General features: G+C 42.4%; 1 protein-coding gene across 2 annotated transcripts in view; it reads right to left on the reverse strand.

The window, feature by feature from the left end:
- Nucleotides 1-22,008, reverse strand: part of DPYD (dihydropyrimidine dehydrogenase) — a 495,134-nt gene that overhangs the window by 49,090 nt on the left and 424,036 nt on the right. Inside the window, exon 20 of one of the 2 annotated variants that reach the window (XM_033151582.1) lies at nucleotides 15,875-16,054. In XM_033151582.1, the coding sequence (XP_033007473.1) occupies nucleotides 15,875-16,054 (180 nt within the window). Of the gene's footprint in view, nucleotides 1-15,874; nucleotides 16,055-22,008 lie in introns of those variants that run through there. The other variant, XM_033151583.1, reaches the window with a different exon arrangement.

Consider the following 22,008-nt stretch of genomic DNA (forward strand, 5'->3'; position numbering starts at 1 on the left):
GGGATGAGTGTTCAGACCCCTGGGCTCTCACTTGTGGGGTGCCTCAGGGTTCTGTCCTCTCCCCCATGCTTTTTAACATCTACATGCAGCCACTGGGAGAGATCATCAGGAGGTTTGGGCTGGGTGTTCATCAGTATGCGGATGATACCCAGCTCTGCCTCTCTTTTAAATCAGAACCAGTGAAGGCGGTGAAGGTCCTGTGTGAGTGTCTGGAGGCGGTTGGAGGATGGATGGCTAACAGATTGAGGTTGAATCCTGACAAGACAGAAGTACTGTTCTTGGGGGACAGGAAGCGGGCAGGTGTGGAGGACTCCCTGGTCCTGAATGGGGTAACTGTGCCCCTGAAGGACCAGATGCACAGCCTGGGAGTCATTTTGGACGCGCAGGTTAATTCTGTGTCCAGGGCAGCTGTCTACCAGCTCCCTCTGGTACACAGGCTGAGACCCTCCCTGCCCGCGGACTGTCTCGCCAGAGTGGTGCATGCTCTAGTTATCTCTCGTTTGGATTACTGCAATGCGCTCTATGTGGGGCTACCTTTGAAGGTGACCCGGAAACTACAACTAATCCACTTGAAAGACCTATAGGTACATTGGCTCCCAGTACTTTTCTGAGCACAATTCAAAGTATTGGTGCTGACCTTTAAAGCCCTAAACGGCTTTGGTCCAGTATACCTGAAGGAGCGTGTCCACCTCCATCGTTCTGCCCGGACACTGAGGTCCATTGCCGAGGGCCTTCTAGCGGTTCCCTTGCTGCGAGAAGCCAAGTTACAAGGAACCAGGCACAGGGCCTTCTTGGTAGTGGCACCAGCCCTGTGGAACACCCTCCCACCAGATGTCAAAGAGAAAAACAACTACCAGACTTTTAGAAGACACATGAAAGCAGCCCTGTTTAGGGAAGCTTTTAATGTTTAATAGATTATTGTATTTTAACATTCTGTTGGAATCCGCCCAGAGTAGCTGGGGAAACCCAGCCAGATGGGCGGGGTATAAATAAATTATTATCATTATTATTACTGCACTGCTGTAACATGTCCCCAAGTCATAGATTAGGCAGAGGCTGAAATCCTGCACTTACTGGGGCAGAAGGGCTTCTGCTAATGTTTTGTTTTTTGTTTTTTGTTTTTTAGCAAACTGGACAATGCAAGAAGTTAGCCCCTTCAAAAAGGCAACCTAATTTTTGCAGCCTGGGTGTGCCTGAACTAGCCACTCACAAGCCTGCAGGAGTTTCTTCAACTCCATGTATCAGAGCTGGAGTACAGGATGCACCAGGTTAACTGCCTGTGAGGGAATGGGAATATGCAGTCAATGTGCACATCTATTTTGGTGGAAGACAGTGGCATAGCATGGGTTGCAGGACCGCGTAGAGGGAGGGAAAGGGACAGAGTATGCATGTGCATTCAACTGCCTAACAGTGTCTGTGTCACCCAGGAGATCCTATCCGCGGAGATAAGAAAAGAGGAGTCAATTCTGTTGTCTGGAGAGATCACTTCCTGCATTGCACGGAGAAGCTGCTTTCATCAGAGCCCAGCAATGGAAGCATGCAACTGTACTGAGGCAGCAGTGAGTGTTGAAATTTTGTGCACCTAACAATTTGGCTCCTGGGGCAACCACACCAGTGCCACCCCCCCCCCCACGCTACACCACTGTTGGAAGATGCCTGATGATTGACGCATGCTATGCATGCACCAGACAGCAAATCATTGTTGTGAGGAATAAAGATTGGACATGGACAATCAAAAGAAATATTAGATAGTGCATGACAAGAAAGTTAACTTCTTGTCACAGCTCTCATAGATAATTAAAACGTTCAATTGCGTAATTGTTTTAATTAATTGATTTTCAAAACTTCTGATCAACTAAAAAGGTCACCTGAAAACAGCAGATGGCAAACTTCACCTTCTAAGAACACTTAGGATAACCCATCTTCTAAGATGGTGTCTGCTGAAATAAACACGTGCTGAACTTAAAACAAGGATGAAGCATTTTTGGGCTTCGAGATGTTGCTGAATTGCAACTCCCATCATCCCTGACCACAGACCATGGCAGGTGGGGAAGATGGGAGTCAGAGTCCAAAATCTGAAGGGTGATAGATTCCGGATCCCTGATGTAAAAGAAATGTCTTCTTTTTTTGTTGCTTCAGAACTACTGCTTTACTTATATGAGAATGCAAAATTAATGAATGAATGAATCAACTAAAACCCACATGAATAATGACTAAGATGGTGACATAGCCTTGATTAAAATCATTCTTTCTAAACAAGTAGATTAAAATCATTCTTTCTAAACAAGAACTTCTGTTTCCCAGTCTGTTCTGAACTCCTTTCTGCTTAATAACTAGTTGACAACAGAGTGAGCCATAAATGAACACAATGAATGCAGCTATTTTTTGCAGATTTGTCACAATGGAAAAGGAAAACTTTGCATCTATTGTGTTTCATAGTTATTTGTGCTTCCCCCACCCCTGTCCCGTCCTTCAGTGATTTTCCAATTGAGGACTGCCTGCCCAAGAACTCCTCTAGATGACCTGTTTATTGAGCATTCATACAGATTTGCTTGCACAAAGCTTATGCAGAGGTTATATGGTGTCTGTGGTTTATTGAGTATTTGTTCCAATTTATTTGTGGGGATGTTATATGACAAATAACATTCATCCTGATTTTTTTTTTATGTAGAGGTTTTCAGTTTTCCCATCAGTCTATTTGGGTTTAGTGCATTTCCCATCCTTTTCCTAATCATATAAAGTCAGTATTTTTAAAAAGTGGATTTGTTGCAACATAACACGTTAATCCACTTTAATTGTGCAAACTTAACTTCCTGGTGCGTAACTGAATTCCTCCCATAAACAGTCTGGAGACAACCCTAAATTACCAATGAAATAAGAATGCTAGTCAAAATAAGAGTGAACATATACTGTGACATACATGAAAGCATCACTTCTAAGAAACATTACTAAATAAAAGGAGAAAAAACTAAGTAACTAGACCCTGGTTGCCATTTGGCCACTATCTTAGTGTTCAGTTAGCCTCCATCTCCAAGATGAAAGTAAAAAAAATAAAAATGGCCCATTTCAAAAGGGTGTTTGTTATACGGGAAACAAAATGAAATGGTGCTAAACACTTTCCAGATTACAAGTGCAGTTAATTATATAATAAGTAATTGCAATGCATTTAAGCAACGGACAATCTTGAATATGCATTTCACCAGTGCAATTCAAATATTCTACAGTGCTTTAGACATAACAAAAGTTGAGGTGCGGGGGAGAGAGAAAGAGACGGAAAGCTTGCTCGGAATTTAAAGAACTGCCCTTCTCTGCCATTGAAGAAAATTCTTCCACCAGCAAATTCTGGCTGACTGCTAAAACAGTGATTATTATTCTTGTCATGACCCCTCCGGTCATCAAATCATAGGGTCTTTTGTCATGAAACAACTGTCCAATAAGGAATAATCTAGGGAAAAGCCTGTAGCATAATATCTTCTACCTCTTTGTAGTCACAGTAGGTGTTGGAAAAATCTACTCCTTCAAGTTATTGCTTGCTTAAACCCTTTTTTGGAGGAGAATATATCTTTAATTATGTGACATAAGAAACTGGGCTTCCATAGCAGTTGAAAAAGAACAGTTTCTGTTTCAAAACAACCTGAAAGTACTCGCAGAGTTCAGCAAAGGTTAAGCTCTACACAGATACTAATAGTCTGGTATATTTCCCAAATAAGCATGGCAAGAACCTGCCTCAGTGGGACAGGTGGAGAAATTTAACCTCATTTGAATTTTGCACTATTTGGATCAGATTGAGAGCAGATCCTACTCAGGAACTGCACTGCAGTTGCCTAGACAAAACCATTTCAAAAGCAAGGCTTGTTTACAGTAGGTTCTCAGATGGCCCCACCCAAGATATAATGCTAAATGCTTCATTAGTTGTGCAGTTTGAGGCACTCCTTATATTGCTATTGTGTGTTGTTGTTTATATCTACCGATTTACCTATCTATCAAATCTATTTATTTAATAAAAAAATATCACTACTTAAAAACATATATAGTTGTGCTGAAACATTCAGAATTATTGTTGTTTTAATGTCATGCTATGCATTTTGTGTTTTTATACTGTAAACTGCCCTGTGGTCTTTAGATGAAGGGCAGTAAGTAAATTTAATAATTATATTTATATTAGCCACTACTTCTATTTTAATTTACTACAGAAGTAATAAAAGGTGACTTATTGCTTTTGAGTTTCTTGAGCTCTATTCACTTAGAAGAAAGCTCCATTATGGTCAGAGCCCCATAACTTAGTTATACCTGCAATCCAGAGCATCACGCGTGCAAATGTCTCCCATTTTCTACTTATATGTGCCGAGAATTTTCCCATCTCACAGACTATGAAGCTACATGACTATGTCATACTTTCATGTTATATATATGTATAATATCCCACAGCTTTTCAGGCCGTAGTTGGCTTACAACAATGCACAGAACACCGTAAAATGGTAAGAAATCAATTAAAAACCACACCATCAAATAAAAATACATTAAACAGCGGGAATAAAAAATATATAGGAACATATTATCATAGAATGGTAGAGTTTGAAGGTATTCCAAGGGTCATCTAGTCGAACTCCCTGCAACACAGGAATCTCAACTAAAGTATCCATAACAGGTGGCCATTCAGCCTCCACTTAAAAACCTTCCAAAAAGGAGAGTCTGCCACCTCCTGAGGGAGATCGTTCCACTGTCAAACAGCTCTTCCTGATATTTAGTCAAAATCTCCTTTCTTGTAACTTGAAGCCATTAGCTTTTTTTTTTTAAAACAAACAAACTGGTGAATCACATTGCTGACTCACGTTAAATTAGTAGTCTACTAAGACTCGGGACACGGGTGGCGCTGTGGGTTAAACCACAGAGCCTAGGGCTTGCCGATCAGAAGGTTGGCTTTTCGAATCCCTGCGATGGGGTGAGTTCCCGTTGCTCTGTCCCTGCTCCTGCCAACCTAGCAGTTCGAAAGCACGTCAAAGTACAAGTATGAGCTTGTTGTTTCAGGAACTTTCTTAGCACTTCAACATTAAGGGTTATGCAAAGAAATGAATCAATAAATACTGTATATACTTGAGTATAAGCCTAGTTTTTCAGCACATTTTTGTGATGAAAAAGCTGCCCTCGGTTTATACTTGAGTGAGGCGGGCAGTGGGGGCAGTGAGAAAGAAGCCCTTTCTCTCTGCTCGTGCCGCCACCCACTCTCCCCAGTCAACCATTCCTTAAGAAGCGTACAAGAACGGCGGTTCTTTACTCTCCCCCAGGCAGCTTGTTCCATTCCTGAACTGCTCACATAAATGCAAACTTGGCAGAGGAGGAAGAGGAAGGAGCGGCTCGTTCCTTCTCCTCCTCCACAGCGGCAAAGGTGAACCGGCTTATACTCGAGTCAATAAGCTTTCCCAGGTTTTTGTGGGAAAATTAGGTGACTCGGTTTATATTCGGGTCGGCTTATGCTCGGGTATATACGTAAATAGAAAAGGACCACAAGTAGGCTGATTTACTCCCAGAATTTTTCCACATGACCATACACACCATGAGCCAGCATTTATCACCATGAACCTAATTTCTGGAGGGAAAGCAGACCAAGCCTATCTACCTGCGTCTGTGATCATGCAGAGACATTTGGCAGCAAACTGCTTCAACAAACGCAAACACAAAAATTGGGATCTGAAGGCTTGCCACCACAAGTCACTTGTTTCCTCGTCATTTGCCTCGCTGCTGCCCTTTCTGGCGACGCATAAACCCAAGGCTCTTTCCTTGCAACATCCCATCTATTAATCTAACCCTAAGCCATGAAAAATGTGTGTGTGTCGGGGGGGGGAATGTATTGAGTGAAGCCACACTTAGTGCGAAGGGGTTGATGGAACATACAGAGATGTTATGTATGGCAAGAGGTAGAAGGGGGTAAGGGTTCATCGTTAATAGGAAAAGATGTCAAAAAAATTGAAACATAATAATAGTGCAATTTATCCTTGCTAAACGTACTGCAGTGCACTGTAATTAAATATGAAAACCTAAATTTATCTCTGTGTTCGGCTGTCATTAATTTAACAGGGAATGCACATGTTGTAATCTAATGGCTGATTCCACCAGTTCCCCTACCAACGTGCAGCATATTAAAATGTATATTAGCCTCAAGGTGCATAAACACAAAATAATAGGGCAAAGGTTTTGGTGTGTGGAGTAGGGGAGAGAAAAAAAAAAACCCATGCTCAAAGGCCGTCAAGTAGCTGGTGATGCAAGGGAGCCACTCACTTAGCCTCATTAAGCCAAAGCTCTCTTTTGCTTGTCTTTTGTTCTGCATGACAGCAGCCTCTTTGTTGTATAATAATTCATTCCAAGTTCGTTCCAAGCTACCGAAACTGGTGAACTGTGGCCATTTTAATGAGAAGTATTGGTGCTATGCATAATCTGGGAGGCCACGTGGACCAGGCAATCACAGAGCACTGCAGCCAGCAAAATGAGACACTGTCGAAATCACAAATTTGTCAACTTGTTTTTGGACAGGGGTATTATAATAAGCACTAAAATATGCATCCTATTACTTTGCATCTGCCAGTCAAAGATCACTGTAATGAATGCATGCTGCAGGGTATGACCAGGCCGTTGTTGTAAGTAAAACAAACTGGAGAGTACAAAAAAGAATTATGTATTTTTGGCAGGGCTTGACTTATTTTTAAATCCTTTTGCATCAGGAGCTGGATTTTTTTCTGGCACTGTGTCCAATGCCAGCAGTGAACACACTAAAACTGCCAAAGCTAAAGAGTTAACTGGAATACATTGCTGTTGATCTCTCTCTCTCTTTCTCTCTCCCACTCTCTCTAATGGCTGTGTTTACTAGCTGAAAAAGACAAAATCTTAAAACACAGCACTCCCAGCAAATGTAACATACAGCCCACGAAGGCACACAGAGATTAAAACATTTTAAAACTCACCTCGCCAAAAATAATAATGATAATAACTCACCTCGCAATCATTTTAGCATCGTTTGTTTAAAAGTTGCTACTGAAAATAGCTTGGCGCTTTGCAGAAAGTACACCCCTCACCCCCAGACTGGTATGGTTGGGCACAAGCTTTAGGCTTGCGGATGCATTGCATGCAGAATCTTCACTGATATCGGTTGCGTGCGAGTGTTCATCCCTGTGCACAAACTCGCTATATTCAAATTCCATTTGACACAATCAAGGATGGGCAACTTGGACAGAGGCACATGCTAATGGGCATGCTCACACATGACATTCCTGGGAGGGGGGCGGGGGCTTGCAGACCTTCCAAGTGTCCCTATTGTCCAGGGACAGTCCTGGATCTACAGAAACCATCCCGGTTTCTGATTTGATCCAGGAATGCCCCCATTTTCCTTAGGATGTCCCTATTTTCATCGGAGGATATGGAGCTATGCGACCCCTGATCCAAGGAGATAAGTAACTATACAACCTTTATAAGGCATCTGAAGGCAGCCCTGTATAGGGAAGTTGTTTAATGCTCATTATGTCTTTATATATGTTGGAAGCTGCCCAGAGTGGTAAGGGCATATGGGCGAGGTCATATAGGCGAGGTATTATTAATTTATTATTATTATTATTATTACTACTGAATAGGGCTAGCATATTTATGGGCTTGTGAGGGCAGAGACTCATTTCCTGCTCTCCACTACACACCAGAGGGCTCTGTGGACTGGGCTGCCAGAAAGAAGAGGAATGCTAGGCAATCTCCACCTTTTTACACAGTGGTGAGATTCAAAACTGCTTCATGCTGTTCAGATTCTTACCACTTTGTTGATAATTGGGATAATTGGTGAGATTTCTCCTCACTGCCCCGATCGCACGTCCTGACTTAATGCTGCAATAACGAGGGGTTAGTATTTTCATTCTTTAAAACGGCAAGCTGCCTTCTTTACACAAGCACAAATTTGCTACGTGTAGTATATATCTACAACCAAGTTGCGCAGTTATGTTACTAATCTATGTAGCCGTTTCTAATCATGTGTACGTTTGTAATTGAATAGCAAACAATAGATTGAATGATAAATATGTGGTCTGCCTCAGTTTATGTGTATATGATGCATATGATTTACATGTATAAAACGCATATGCCTAGTGAAGCACTGGTTTGTTTGTTTTTTAAATAGCCATTGGGGTGGGCAACTAGGCAGGTTGAGGAAGGTCTTTAACCCTTTTCCTGCCTCTGCGCTTTCCTCTCAAAAACGGCCTCTCCCCAAACTGGTTTTCCCACTGTGGGAATGCAGGTGCTGCTTACTGAATGTGAACCTCAAATTCCAAAGTAGGAGCAGCAGTAGCTGCATGGGGATAATTTTGTGAGGAATGACACTAAAGAGTGGGGGGGGGGGGGAAGAGTCAGGCACTTCCTGCATCTCTTCCGTTCAAAACAAAGGCCTCCCCAAGCTGCATCTCCTCCTCAGGACAGTGCTTGGCTGCATGTAACACGCTGCTTGCCTCGCAAGAGGCTCTTTCTGCAGCTCAGCCTATATCGGCTCAGAATCAATAATGGAGCCGGAATGCATATCTCTGAGGTAAAAGTAAACAATGGAACTGAGCTAGCCCTTTAATGCAGAGTGATGGGAATGTTCTCCTCCGGGAGTCAAAAAGCAGCTCATGGATTTTTCAGTTCTGTTGGAAATTATCAACTTTTGTATTCCAATGCCTACAACACATTTCGTTTGGTGGCCCAAAGTCGCTGGGTTGTGTGTGTGTGTGTGTGTTAAAAAAAACCTGACTGATTTAAAAAGGCCACAATGGAAGTGAATCTGTTCTGGTTTCCTAAAAAGTATTTAAAAGCAGTGTTTTTTTTGTTTCCCAGGGGTACGCACACCCCTGAACATTTTGTGAATCTAAGTTTTGCCTCACTGAGGGGCAGTATTTCAATATGTGAATGGAAATGAGAGTACCCCTAGACATTTTTTAAATAAAAAGCACTGTTTAAAAGTATTGGATCTCCTGTCTTGTGCAGCAATATAGTTTGATGTTATGCACAATAATCCTAAACTGATACTACACCCTTAATAATTTTGTATCAGCGCCCTTAATAATTTTGTATCAGTTCTCTCTCCCTCGCTCTCTCTCTCTCTGTGTGTGTGTGTGTTTGTGTTTGCATATGTGTGTGGTGGTGGAGTGGAGAGAGCAAGCTTTATTTACATGTTTGTACACTGGTGGCACCTGAATAGGTAGATGAACTGACTTAAAGGCGGTTATAGACTAGAACATTTATGTTACCACCAGCAGACACAAGTACATTTTTCCAACATAATTGCAGAAAGTCTGCAGAGAGCGATCAAGTAAGCAACCAATGAAAGACTCTGGGAAGAGACAGACAGCACCAGATAGTGACTACTTATCGATCCAATTCTACTATGGGGAATATGATGTGAAAACACACACACGTTTTAGCAGACTATTTTTTTACACTATCCTGAATGTCCCCTGGAACATTAGTTTGAAGGCAAAAGCACCCTTACACCTATATTAATCAGCTAATGCTGTTTTATATCCAAAGTTTTTATTTCTGTTCCACAGTACAGTTTGTCAGGTTGCAAGGGAATACCAAAGGAATCGTGGAAATTAATGAAAAACATAATGTGCCATGTTTGCTGTGCTGGGTTTTCACATGAGAAGTTAGATCCTTTTTCTCTCTCCCCCCCCCACCAAAGGTTTTCCACAATTCACTGTACTGTATTACAAACCTTCCCTCCAAACTAATACTTGCTGGATGAAACGACATCAGAGTCTGATACAAACAATTGCTGAAGCTTAAAACATTGCATGGACACATTATTAACAATGCAAAAGAATCAACAAACCCGCAACAAAAAAATAGGCTGCTATTGTTATCAATTAAAAAAAAAAAATCACCACCAGCTAACACAAAAGTTAAGTAGAAGCAATTCACAGCAGGACGTCTGACAGCACCTAAAACAGCACAAGGCTTACGAGAGCTTTTATTAAACGCTTTAATACACTTAAATTCTAACTAACCTATGATGAAAAAGTGATGCAGAGAAAGAACTTCTGTCAGCAACAAGAACAATGAAGCAAATTCAATAAGCACAAGTCACAAACTGCACTGATGGAGAGAGACAACAGTTGATAATCGTGCTATTGCTGCCTTTGACTGGAGTGAGGTAGGATAGGCAAGAGCTAACATCGTGAGTACAGGAGTCTGCTACACAAGGCATTGCTGTTCTACACTTCAGCCCCCCAACCCCCCCGAAAAACTGCTCTGGAAGGGGGGGGAGGACTCTCCAGAGCAGATTCTTTCTTTTGAGGAGGGGGGGAAATATGGGATCTGGAGAGAAGAAACCCAAAGTCCTGTTGCACAAGCAGTGTTCCTTTTCTGCAAGCAAGCAGATGTAATTGAGTCTTGTCCTATATCTTTGATTGACCACACAGTTCTGTCCTTGTAAATTTCTGCTCAGAGGTAAGCACTATTTAGTCCAGTGGCGCTTATTCCCAAGTAAGTTTGTATAAGATTCAAGGCTTGGACCTATCTCGTTAGCAGGGCTGTGCGAGATTCTTCAAGGTTCTTCAGAACTTCCTCACCCCTTCCCCTGAGTCAACCTTCCTGGCATGCTTCTAGAAAGCAACATTCAAAATCCCACCTGCATCTTATCCATATCCAAAATATCTAATCTACAGTGGTACCTTGGTTTACGAACTTAATCCGTTCCTAAAGTCTGTTCTTAAACCAAAGCGTTCTTAAACCAAGGCGTGTTTTCCCATAGCAGCGGGGGACTCAATTTACACTCAATAGGAAGTAGAACATGTTCTGCTTCCAAGGCAAAGTTCACAAACCAAAACACCTACTTCTGGGTTTGCAGCATTCTTAATCCAAGTTGTTCATAAACTAAGCAGTTCTTAAACCAAGGTACCACTGTATTGTTGTTCAGTCGTTCAGTCGTGTCCGACTCTTTGTGACCCCATGGACCAGAGCACGCCAGGCACCCCTATCCTCCACTGCCTCCCGCAGTTTGGCCAAACTCATGCCAGTCGCTTCAAGAACACTGTCCAACCATCTCTGTCGTCCCCTTCTCCTTGTGCCCTCCATCTTTCCCAACATCAGGGTCTTTTCCAGGGAGTCTTCTCTTCTCATGGGGTGGCCAAAGTATTGGAGCCTCAACTTCACGATCTGTCCTTCCAGTGAGCACTCAGGGCTGATTTTTTAAGGATGGATAAGTTTGATCTTCTTGCAGTCCATGGGACTCTCAAGAGTCTCCTCCAGCACCATAATTCAAAAGCATCAATTCTTCGGCAATCAGTCTTCTTTATGGTCCAGCTCTCACTTCTGTACATTACTACTGGGAAAACCATAGCTTTAACTATACGGACCTTTGTCAGCAAGGTGATGTCTCTGCTTTTTAAGATGCTGTCTGTATACCATTAGCTAGATATGCAATTGGGTAGTTGTCCACATGGAGGAAACAAAAGTCACTATTTATTTCATTTTGAAACTTCAAAGTAAAAAATAATAATCACCAAATGGTATACAGATAAAATTATACTTAAAACCTGATCAAAATCTATAAACTATTTAAAAACAGATTTAAGAGCTGCTACATTTTTTCTTTTTTTAAAAATCATACCTTGGCATTTATTTATTTATTTATTTTAATTGTAGTGCATCCCTTTGAAAATAACAACATCATTATGAAAATCATAGTGTTCTGACCACTTTACTCACTTGGAAGTAGATCCTTTGACTGATACTAAGTGAGATAATTCCCTTTTATACATAGTTATAACTAATTTGTCAAGTTTTTGAATCATGGGTTACACAGCTGTGGGGTTGAGCAGTCTGTCAATATTTCTGTTCAGATTCTCCTAGTAAATGACCTACATTGCTGGGTCACATTAACAGGGAAGGGGAATTTGGATAACATCTGCTAAATGTTTACGGTGGCTGGGAGCAGGCAAAGCATTCCAAATTCATTGGGTGTTCTCCAGGCACAGTTAAGCAAATCATTGGCACTTAGCTGTGCCCTTCAATAGAATATAGGGAGTAGATTACACCCTTTTCATTTCTTTCCAATGTATAGGCTCTTGCGCTAAATACGGCTTCCAAAACGAACAGGACTTTGGACTAAACATGTTGAAGATCAGACTGCAAATGACAGGACATGGGTGGGATAATTTGTTTACTTTATTCCTTAAATGTATATCCCCCCCCACCCTTCCTCTCAAATGAAGGGTTTCAGAGAGCATTCCTGAGACAGAAGGCAAGGTTCCGCTTCCTGCATGGGCCACATTGCCACTTGATGCAGGGTTCTGTCAATATTTTTAGATGACACCCAGATGCAAGTTTTGCCACTTATCTCCATCAGCCTTCTCACCCCGGAAAATGAATGTGGCGCCTTATCTGCATCTATAAATGTATGTTGTAAAAGAAGACTAGAGGATGAAAGGAATGGTTTTCTGTTTTGGGGCTCAGACCCCATTTGTATTCCCTTCTGTGAAATGGGTGTCTTGTGGCTGGTTACGCCCACATCGGCAGCCATCTTGTGAATGAGCATGACAGCTCATCCAGGGCATTCATTTTGTAATGGCACCCAAGGTGCACTCTCAAAATTCCAAATGTATCCATCCATGGGCCCCCCAAAAAGCTGGAGAACCCATGCATTAGACTCAGGGCTGTGTCCAAATACCCACTCAACCATGGAGTTCACAGATTGACCACCAGGCACTCACTACATCTCAGCTTAAACGTGTCTCAAAAAGTTGTTGTGAAGATTAAATGGGAGGAGAGCCATGTGCGCTGCCCTGAGCTCAAGGATAAAGGGAAGGGGAGCATAAAATTGTAATGCTAGAATCCCATTGGTGATCTGCAAGGGCTTTTCAACCAGGTGGAAGCATTCATTAAGGAGGGAGGAGGACAAGGGGAGGCAATTTTTCGGGAGGCAGTTTTCTCAATCGTCCATCCCTTTTGCAGTCTCCAGAACCCCCCCCCCCCAAATCTGGAGGATGTCACAACCCAACCCCACCCCTTAGAATAAATTTCGGAGGTGTGCTGGGGGACTGCATTGGGGAGGGGAAGTCAGCAAAAATTCCTTTCCTGCCTGCATTAGCAGACACCTCTGCTTCAGCAACAGTCCCTTTGTTTTTCCATTCATGTTAGATTTCCAACATAGCCAGGTAAGCTAAAAAAAGAAGAAGTAAAGTTAAAGGACCCCTGGATGGTTAGGTCCAGTCAAAGGTGACTATGGGGTGTGGCGTTCATCTTGCTTTCAGGCCAAGGGAGCAGGCATTTGTCCACAGACAGCTTTCTGGGTCATGTGGCCAGCATGACTAACCCGCTTCTGGCGCAATGAAACACTGTGACAGAACCCAGAGCGCATGGAAATGTTGTTCCCACCACAGTGGTACCTATTTATCTACTTGCCACTGGTGTGCTTTCAAAATGATAGGTTGGCAGAAACTGGTAAAGTGTAACAGGCGCTCACCACCGTCATGCAGATTCGAACCGCTGACCTTCTGATCAGCAAGCCCAAGAGGAGCAGTGTTTTAGACCACAGCACCATCTGCATCCCTTCTAGCCAGCTGAGCTACCTTGGATATGACAATATTCCCTCTTCCCTCACCCACTTCAATCTTTTCCATGGCATCAGCCTTTGGGTTAAGATTCATTTATTTTACTAAATGTTTAAGAAGCTTTTTGCACCATACCTTTATATAGAATTATTTCTTGATATAGTGACAAGCTGAGTAAAGTATGAATTGCAGTCCCTCTTCTCATTCAAAACACTGAAAAGTGGGGTGAGATGGGAGGGGGAGATTCTCCCACAAGTGCTATTTTGCATCATGCAAAGATACAACAAAAGATGAAAGTCCTTGTGTTTCTGGATGGCCCTGTGTTAGGCAAAGGAGAACAAGCCTTGCGATACTATGAAAATAAGTGTCTGGGGAGGGGACTGCTAAAGGGGAGGGGGTGGCGGCAAAGAGACCCCAAGCAGAAGAGAGTTAGTACATAACCTCAGGCACCTGAGTTTAACCACTGAGCTTCAGAAGTTGAAACAACCCCCCAAAATGTTTAATTATAATTCTTTCTTTTTTCTAAAAAAAAAAGACCTAGAAAGACTGTATTCTCCAGAGCTTAGTGATAGGATTGTCTCTACAATCGAAAGGTAATGTTATAATTTTCAGAGCTTCACAGAGAACAAAGAAACCTTCCCCCCTCCCACTAACCCCTTCCTGAAAAGAACTCCAGTCTCCAGCAATGATAACCAGAGATTTGGAGGTATCTGACACTCCAAATCCTATTCTTTTGTAAATCTTTGCTTTATACAACATTTTCAACCATGTTATATTAGATTTTTCGAAGGATAATCAATAGGCATGATGTATAACTGAAAGCACTCTTCAAAGTGAATCTCTTCCAGAAGCCAGAAACAAAAGCCTAGTGCTTTCTCTCTTTCTTTCTTTCTTTCTTTCTTTCTCTCTCCTCCTCCTCCTGCTGAAAATCTAGCCTGAGCAGTGGGGGGGAGGCAAAAGCCGCCGGGGAGCAAATTAAAAAGCCAGTTTTGACCACGGCTCTCCTCGTTGAAAGCAAAAGTCACCCTGAGCCGGCTGTAACTTATTCCAGCTGGCAACAGTCCCCGAGGAATCCTGTTGCAAATTGGGAATGCTTAAGCATGGCAACGACGTGGAGAGAATTCCGACATGGCTTCAGTAGCGTGAGCTATCTGGGTTTCCTCTGCACCAACCCGATCAGCTGGAAAGGGAGGTGGAGCTCCTCCAGGGAATGGGTCTCTGTGTTCAAGACTGTGACCCAAACTCTAAATCTGATTTAATTGGTACGACATTTCCCCCCAAAAAATAAAAATAAAATAAAATAAATTGTTGTATTTACTAATTATAAGGAAATAAAAGTTTGCCCTGATAAAGCCTGAATGAGCCCCACATACATCAAGACTGGCTTAGTTCAAGGTATTGGAGATGACCTACAAAGCTGGAAGTGGCCTGACTCCAGCAATATCTGGAGACTTGGCTGCCTCTACTCTCACGTTGGGGGACGCGGGTGGCACTGTGGGTTAAACCACAGAGCCTAGGGCTTCTCGATCAGAAGGTCGGCGGTTCAAATCCCCACGATGGGGTGAGCTCCTGTTCTTCGGTCCCTGCTCCTGCCAACCTAGCAGTTTGAAAGCACGTCAAAGTGCAAATAGATAAATAGGTACCGCTCCGGCGGGAAGGTAAATGGCGCTTCCGTGCGCTGCTCTGGTTCACCAGAAGCAGCTTAATCATGCTGGCCACATGACCCAGAAGCTGTACGCTGGCTCCCTCGGCCAATAAAGCAAGATGAGCGCCACAACCCCAGAGTTGTCCGCAACTGGACCTAATGGTCAGGGGTCCCTTTACTTTTACCTTACTCTCACATACCTTTAAGACCCATTTGCAGCCCTATGAACAGACTAGGCGTCCGTGGGGATCCCTTCTATCTTGACAATTCTATGGTTCCATGAAACCCCACATTACCAAGCTGTAAGGTCTCGATGGGATTTGATAATAGTGTGTTCCCATACCTGCACACCATGTAATGATGATTTTTAATGGATCAGCTCAACAACTGCTTTTCTGGCATGTTTTTTTTTAAAGGGGAGAAAAACTGAAGTTGGCTAAGTGGGAGGTTAGGAATGTGGCACAGCTTCCATTGTGAGTCCAAAACTTACTAATTAAATACTTGGGACCCCCCCCCCCCCTTCTCCACCCCAGACAGTAGCATAGTGGCAAGCTTCATACTATGTTGAAAGGTGGCATAAAAATCTTGTAAACAAATAACTAATTAACAAGCCTTGGAGCCCAGTAGCCAGCATAGCCAAGCATCTGAGAGTGAGTGGTCTAATGTAACATACCTGTCCCACCAAGTCAGCGATCTTGGGCACAGGCTTTCCCTTCTGATGCCTTATAGTTGGTGGGCTCTGTCCATCCCAGTCTTGAAACTCCTCTATGCTTTGCAGATAAAGCAGAGCTCTCAGCCCAGTGCAGTAATCCTCAATCACGGTAAAATCTTGATTCTGTATTGCGCTGCAAACCTACAATAGAAGATGCAAACTTTGTTAACTATGGGAATGTGTATCTATTGATGTTAGAGGCAGAAGGTACAAAACTCAAGTGAATGAAGATGACTTATCCTTAGTACCCAAGTCTTTTTGAGGCACTCATTGATCATGGATTGTTTTACTTGATGTAGCGTTTCAGGTAAATTGTAGCCATGAGTAGGTTCAAACAGGAGAGAGTAATCAGTTGTTCTTTACTCTTTTCTTTTCTTTGTTTTAGTACTATGAATTTGGCAACCAATCCATTGGTCCAGTTCTATTTGTCAGTAAGTGTTCATTGAATATTCAGAATTTTTAGCCCATATTACTGCTACACAATAACGCAAGTACTTGGATGTATTCACTGATAAGCAAGCTGCAGCAAAATAACTGGAACTTGCCCCTTGTGCATTTTATTAGTGTGTGGCATAAAAAAAATGCTTTTCCTGATCAAAATAACTTGAAAGCTTGCCATTTCCAATTGCTTTTCCTACCTGCTTGTTTCAAACTTTAATTGGAAATGAGCCTTGAAGAACAACCCTCGAAAGAAGAATTCAACATTATAATATACCTCCCTGGCTTCCATTTGCATTAATAACAAAGAATTGCATTATTTAGTGCTGTGCTGAAATGTGTTCTCCAAATTTTTCAAAAATCTTCTTCCCCTATAAAAGCAGCTTAAGTTTTTCTGCCTCTTTGTCAGAGTGCTTTAGAAAGTCTTCAGAATTTCTGTTTTTTTCAGCTTTGGAGGGTGTGGAGTTAAGCTTAGCTTTATTGGGGGGGGGGCATGGATCTGTGCTTTTCTTTCCATTAGACATTACTCTAGAACAGCCTTTCTCCACACTGGGTCCCCAGATGATGTTGGACTGCAACTCTCACCATCCCTAGCTAGCAGGACCAGTGGTCAGGTATGATGGGAGTTGCAGTCCAACAACATCTGGGGGACCCAAGGTGGAGAAAGGCTGCTCTAGAACTTTGCAGCCTCCCTGGCTGCCTGCGCTCTCTGATCTGAAAAAGCCACATGGAAGGAGTTGCTTCCTGGTGGCTCCTTCTGAACTTTCATTAAAGAATGGGAAGTCAGAGAGTTCGGCTTCTGAGCACCTGAGACCAATGTGCTCACTGGTTTGGCTTTTGAAGTGTGTCCTTTTAGCTGCTTTTTTTTAAAAAAAGGAAAATCTGCACTGATTTGTTTACAAGTAAAAATACTTTAAAAAGAAACAAGGAACAGTGTTACACGCACACTAGGCAGCCTCCCCAACTTTTCATGTTTATAGTAAAACCCAGCTGTGGACTTGAGTTTTTCAGGAAACAAAGGCACCCAGGAGGACTGCAGAGTGCAGAGAAATGGTCAGTAGTCTGAACGAAAAGAAACTCACACACTCTCCAGGCCACTTTAAAAGGTAAAGCAAGCACACACATTAAAATGGCACATTCCTCCCCCCCTCCCGGGGTCCGCTTTGATCTTTTTTTGAAAGTAACTTCTTTTCTGATTAATAGACTGAGAATAGTAAAATAAAAAGGCAGGAAGAATTTTCAGCACAGTGCTAGTATTATTCCAAAGCAAGGCAAACACTCTTGCACATTTGGGCATAATATGAAATGCCCAGCTATTCCAAAGACACACACATACACACACCACCTGACCACCTAAAATTAACCTGCACAACTTTGAAGCCACAACTGATGAAATCCTAGGTAACATCATCAAAGTTTTTTTGGGTGCCACATGCTATATCATACAAGCTATTGTTCATGGGGCAGGGTGGAGAGGAAGGGGGGGGGGAGAGTATACTTTGAAATATTGTGCACTACAGCTGCTCAGGAAGAAACAAGGAACAAGTATAAAATATGCACAAGAACATTTCCTATGCAGCCCATTTACATTACACAAAATCTGTTTCTCTGGAGGAACAGTGTGAGCATTAATTAGGTCTGTTATACCTTCCATAGATTTAAGCTTTATCTTTCTTTCTCTCTCTCTCTCTCTCCCTCCCCCGCCTCTCTTTCCTTCTCAGAACAATTATAGAGAACATCATTATAATTTCCTCCACAGGTTATTTAACTGTAAAACTCAACCAATGCTTTATTTAAATTTCTTTGTTCACTAAGGGCTTCTAATTTTTAAATATATGAGTAATATTTTTTTTTCTTCCTGGATGCTGGGGGAAAAAGAAAGGGGGCATTGAAAATGCAGGTAAAAGATATGCTGGCTTATATAATTCAAACACGCCAGATTCCCATGCCGAAACATTATGGTATTTTGACAGTTTGTATGCAGTTGAAATACGCAGGGGCACAACTATTCTAATTTTATACACAATGTGACTTTTAACATGGTGTTTTTTTTTTTTTAACCTTATTTTAATGGTACCAATTGAAATAATATCAGGATGCACTGCCTTCATAGAAATAGGGAGGCCAGCCAATCAAATTCCCAGCTGTGCATCAAAGCATATATCATGACTGATCCAGGCTGGCTGAGATACCACACCGGACTAGAAAGCAAAGCAGGGTGCTGCGACAATTATGTATTAGGAAATGCAAAAACCAGTCGGTAGGGTACTGCATGATCTCAACAAATATATCAGGCGAAACTAAATTCTTACATCCCCAAGCAGGGCCAGTGCCCCCCTTATGAAGGCAGGATGCAATTGAGTATGTGAGAGATCACCATGTGGCATGGATCCAGAGCTGTTTACTGCGGCACAACTGAATGCCCCTCCACTTGAACTTTCTACCTCCACCAACAAGGCATTAAAGAGAGTGGGCAGTTTTGGATGGTTGCTGTTTTGATTAGGAGTCCTCAACCCCACCCCACCCCACCCCACCCCACAATCTATACTGCTACAACCATGATCTTTATCAGAGAGGCAGCTCATTAGTCAAGGTTGGCCCGAGACATTTTGCTGCCTGAGATGCTTCAAAAAATGGTGTCTATCCCATCCCACGTCAAGGTGCATAGGACCCAAAGGTGGTCAAGTTATTTTGGCACCCGAGGCAGGAAATCCCACAAGAGCTGCTCCCTGAGAGTAGAAATACATTGGTAATAAATTAATAACCGTCCTTTCGTGACACCCCAAATCAGCCACATCTTTCTTACTCTGCCTAATCATAGGGCTGACCGAGAGAGCTTAACCTACCACTTAAACCTGGAGATTGCACCTGTAGATTTAACTGTCATGAAGTGAAGGAAAGAGAAAGAATGAGCTTTTCTGAGCCCCTTTTCTCCCTTTTCTTCATTCAAGGCAATGTCCAAAATCCCTTGTTGATGCGCTTTACTTCTGCACACTCCCCATTTATTAGCCACATCACCTACTGCATGCGAAAGAGCATGTTTGCCTGTGCTTATGTACATCCATCAGCTAACATTATAAATATTTGTTCCCACTTAATATATCTGTACAACACCAAAAACAGCGATATCTCTGTGTACTGCATTTAGCAAAAGAAGAAAAAGAAACATTAACAGACAATCAGTGGAGATCAAAGTGAGTTTCCAAGTAGTTTCCTGGCAATTGAGACAGCAGCCTCTTTCATCTGTGCTGTTACGGTGGCAGCGTATTCTTTGGAGATCACAAATGTTTCACTCGACTATCATTTCCCCCCTTTGTCAAAGTGATAAAATTCTAGCATTTACCAGAATGCCACCTTGCTTCCCCCAAAAGGTGGAGGCTCAGTTCAGCTTTGCTACTGAACTGCAGAAGATTGCCAAGTAAAAGAGCTTTCCAAATGCCATCCTATTAGGAAGCCAGCCTTTCACCTCAGTGTTTCTAATATTCTCACCGTATCAATGGGATAAGCAACAAAAACTGTACTCAAGGTATCTTAGAAAGGTCCTGCAATGGATAGGTTGTTTTGATTATATTATGTTTAATTTGGCTGACTTTGAAATGTTACTCAGTGGTAATACATGAAAGGTAAGTAAAAAGTTATGCATGCAGTCCATTAAGCACACTTGCCGCATTATTTCCTTGCATTTTAAATTGGCAATGAGAGACGCAAAATAAATCCACTGATGACTTCAGGGTTACAAAAGTGCCTTATTCGTTTCTTTTTGCAAAGTCTGATCAAGACCATTTCCATTTTTTGCTCACTTGGGTAATATTTTTGGCACTATAGAAAGTGGCATGAAAGCACATCATGCAAGTGTCATCAAAACTTCAGTAGATGCTGATGTGTCTAATACAAATTAACACTTTGGGTGGTGAAAAGGTGCATATCATGGGTGGGATTTATCTAACACACCCGGTCAGTGGAAGTCTCAAACAAGGACTTAACATTAATAATAGTTTAATTATTTGTACCCCACCCATCTGACTGGGTGGCCCCAGCCACTCTGGGGAGCTTCCAGCATATATAAAAAAAACATAATAAAACATTACACATTAAATCCTTCACAGTACATGGCTGCCTTCAGATGTATTTTAAAGGTTGTGTAGCTATTTCTCTCCTTGACATCTAATGGGAGGGTGTTTCACAGGGTGGCTACCATTACTGAGAAGACCCTCTGCCTGGTTCCCTGTGACCTCACCTTTTGCAGTGAGGGCCCTCAGAGCTGGATCTTCTGCTTGCACAATGGGGCATTCTCTCTTATCCTCCTGCACTACGCAAAATTGGCTCCGGGGTAGTAGAGAGAAACCCCAGAACAATGCAAGGTGAGGAGAGGAGAGGGGGGTTGTTTTATCTGATAATCAGAAATGCTTGCACTATTGGAGGGATCCGCTTATTGCAACACTGCATTCTAATCCCTGCACAGATGGAATGTTCAGAACAGCACAATGTTAAATTCTACCCAAGATTTTATAACATGATACGCATATTATAACATACTTTCTTGAGACTGTAATAGCACACTGCTGTGGAGAATAAAATTCCATAGCAGATGGAATCCCTGCTCCCAGAGAACTTGCCAAACAGGTTGAGGTCCATTTGCTGGAATCTACCATACACGGGTAGGACGCAGGTGGCGCTGTGGGTTAAACCACAGAGCCTAGGGCTTCCGTTGCTCGGTCCCAGCTCCTGCCCACCTAGCAGTTCGAAAGCACGGCAAAAGTGCAAGTAGATAAATAGGTACCACTCCGGCGGGAAGGTAAACTGCGCTTCCGTGTGCTGCTCTGGTTCACCAGAAGCGGCTTAGTCATGCTGGCCACATGACCCGGAAGCTGTACACCGGCCAATAATGCGAGATGAGATGTATGGTAAGATTTACCTTACCATACATCTTGCCCATTTCTTGAACTCCTCATGATTGAGCTACAAGCAATGTTAGGTCTTTGGAGAGGCTTCTGGGCACCAACACAGTCAAATGGCATCAAACAGCTTCTCCAAAGGCCTACCAAGAACCCTGCCTTCCAGTGAAGGATCTCAGAACCAGGTGCTTTCTAAATATATATATATATATATATATATATATATATATATATATATATATACACACACTAGGATTGAAGTAAATTTAACATTTTCAGAATTAAAACAGTTTAGTGTTGGCCATCTCTATAATCAAATGCAGGGCCGAACATGTATTTCTGGACCCCCTTCTTCATCTTCGATTGTATATTCTTACGTTGTTAGTGATGCTTTTGTAACCTGCAACAGATCAGGCTGAGTCATTCATTAGTGAATCCTGACTGTCAGTTGGAAACCAATGATCTAATAAGCACAGTCTACGGGAGTAAGGTTGAACATACAATGGGTGAGATCTAGAGTTCCTTTGAGTGGAAATCTACTCATAGGATGTTCCTGTTGAAGGAAGGGGAGAGGAGTGATTTTTGCAACTTCCTCCTTCCCTCTGGAGTTCCTGTGCTCCCTGAAAGCTGCTCCAGAGGCATGGAAAGTGCCCTGGAAACTGCAGATAGGAAGAAAAGTGTGAATTGAAATAACTATTACATTCATATAAATTCTATGCAAAATATAGGTTTGCTAAATTCTTCGGTTGTGAGGGCTGATTC

The sequence above is a fragment of the Lacerta agilis genome, chromosome 6, assembly GCF_009819535.1.
Source record: "Lacerta agilis isolate rLacAgi1 chromosome 6, rLacAgi1.pri, whole genome shotgun sequence".
Lineage (NCBI taxonomy): Eukaryota > Metazoa > Chordata > Lepidosauria > Squamata > Lacertidae > Lacerta > Lacerta agilis.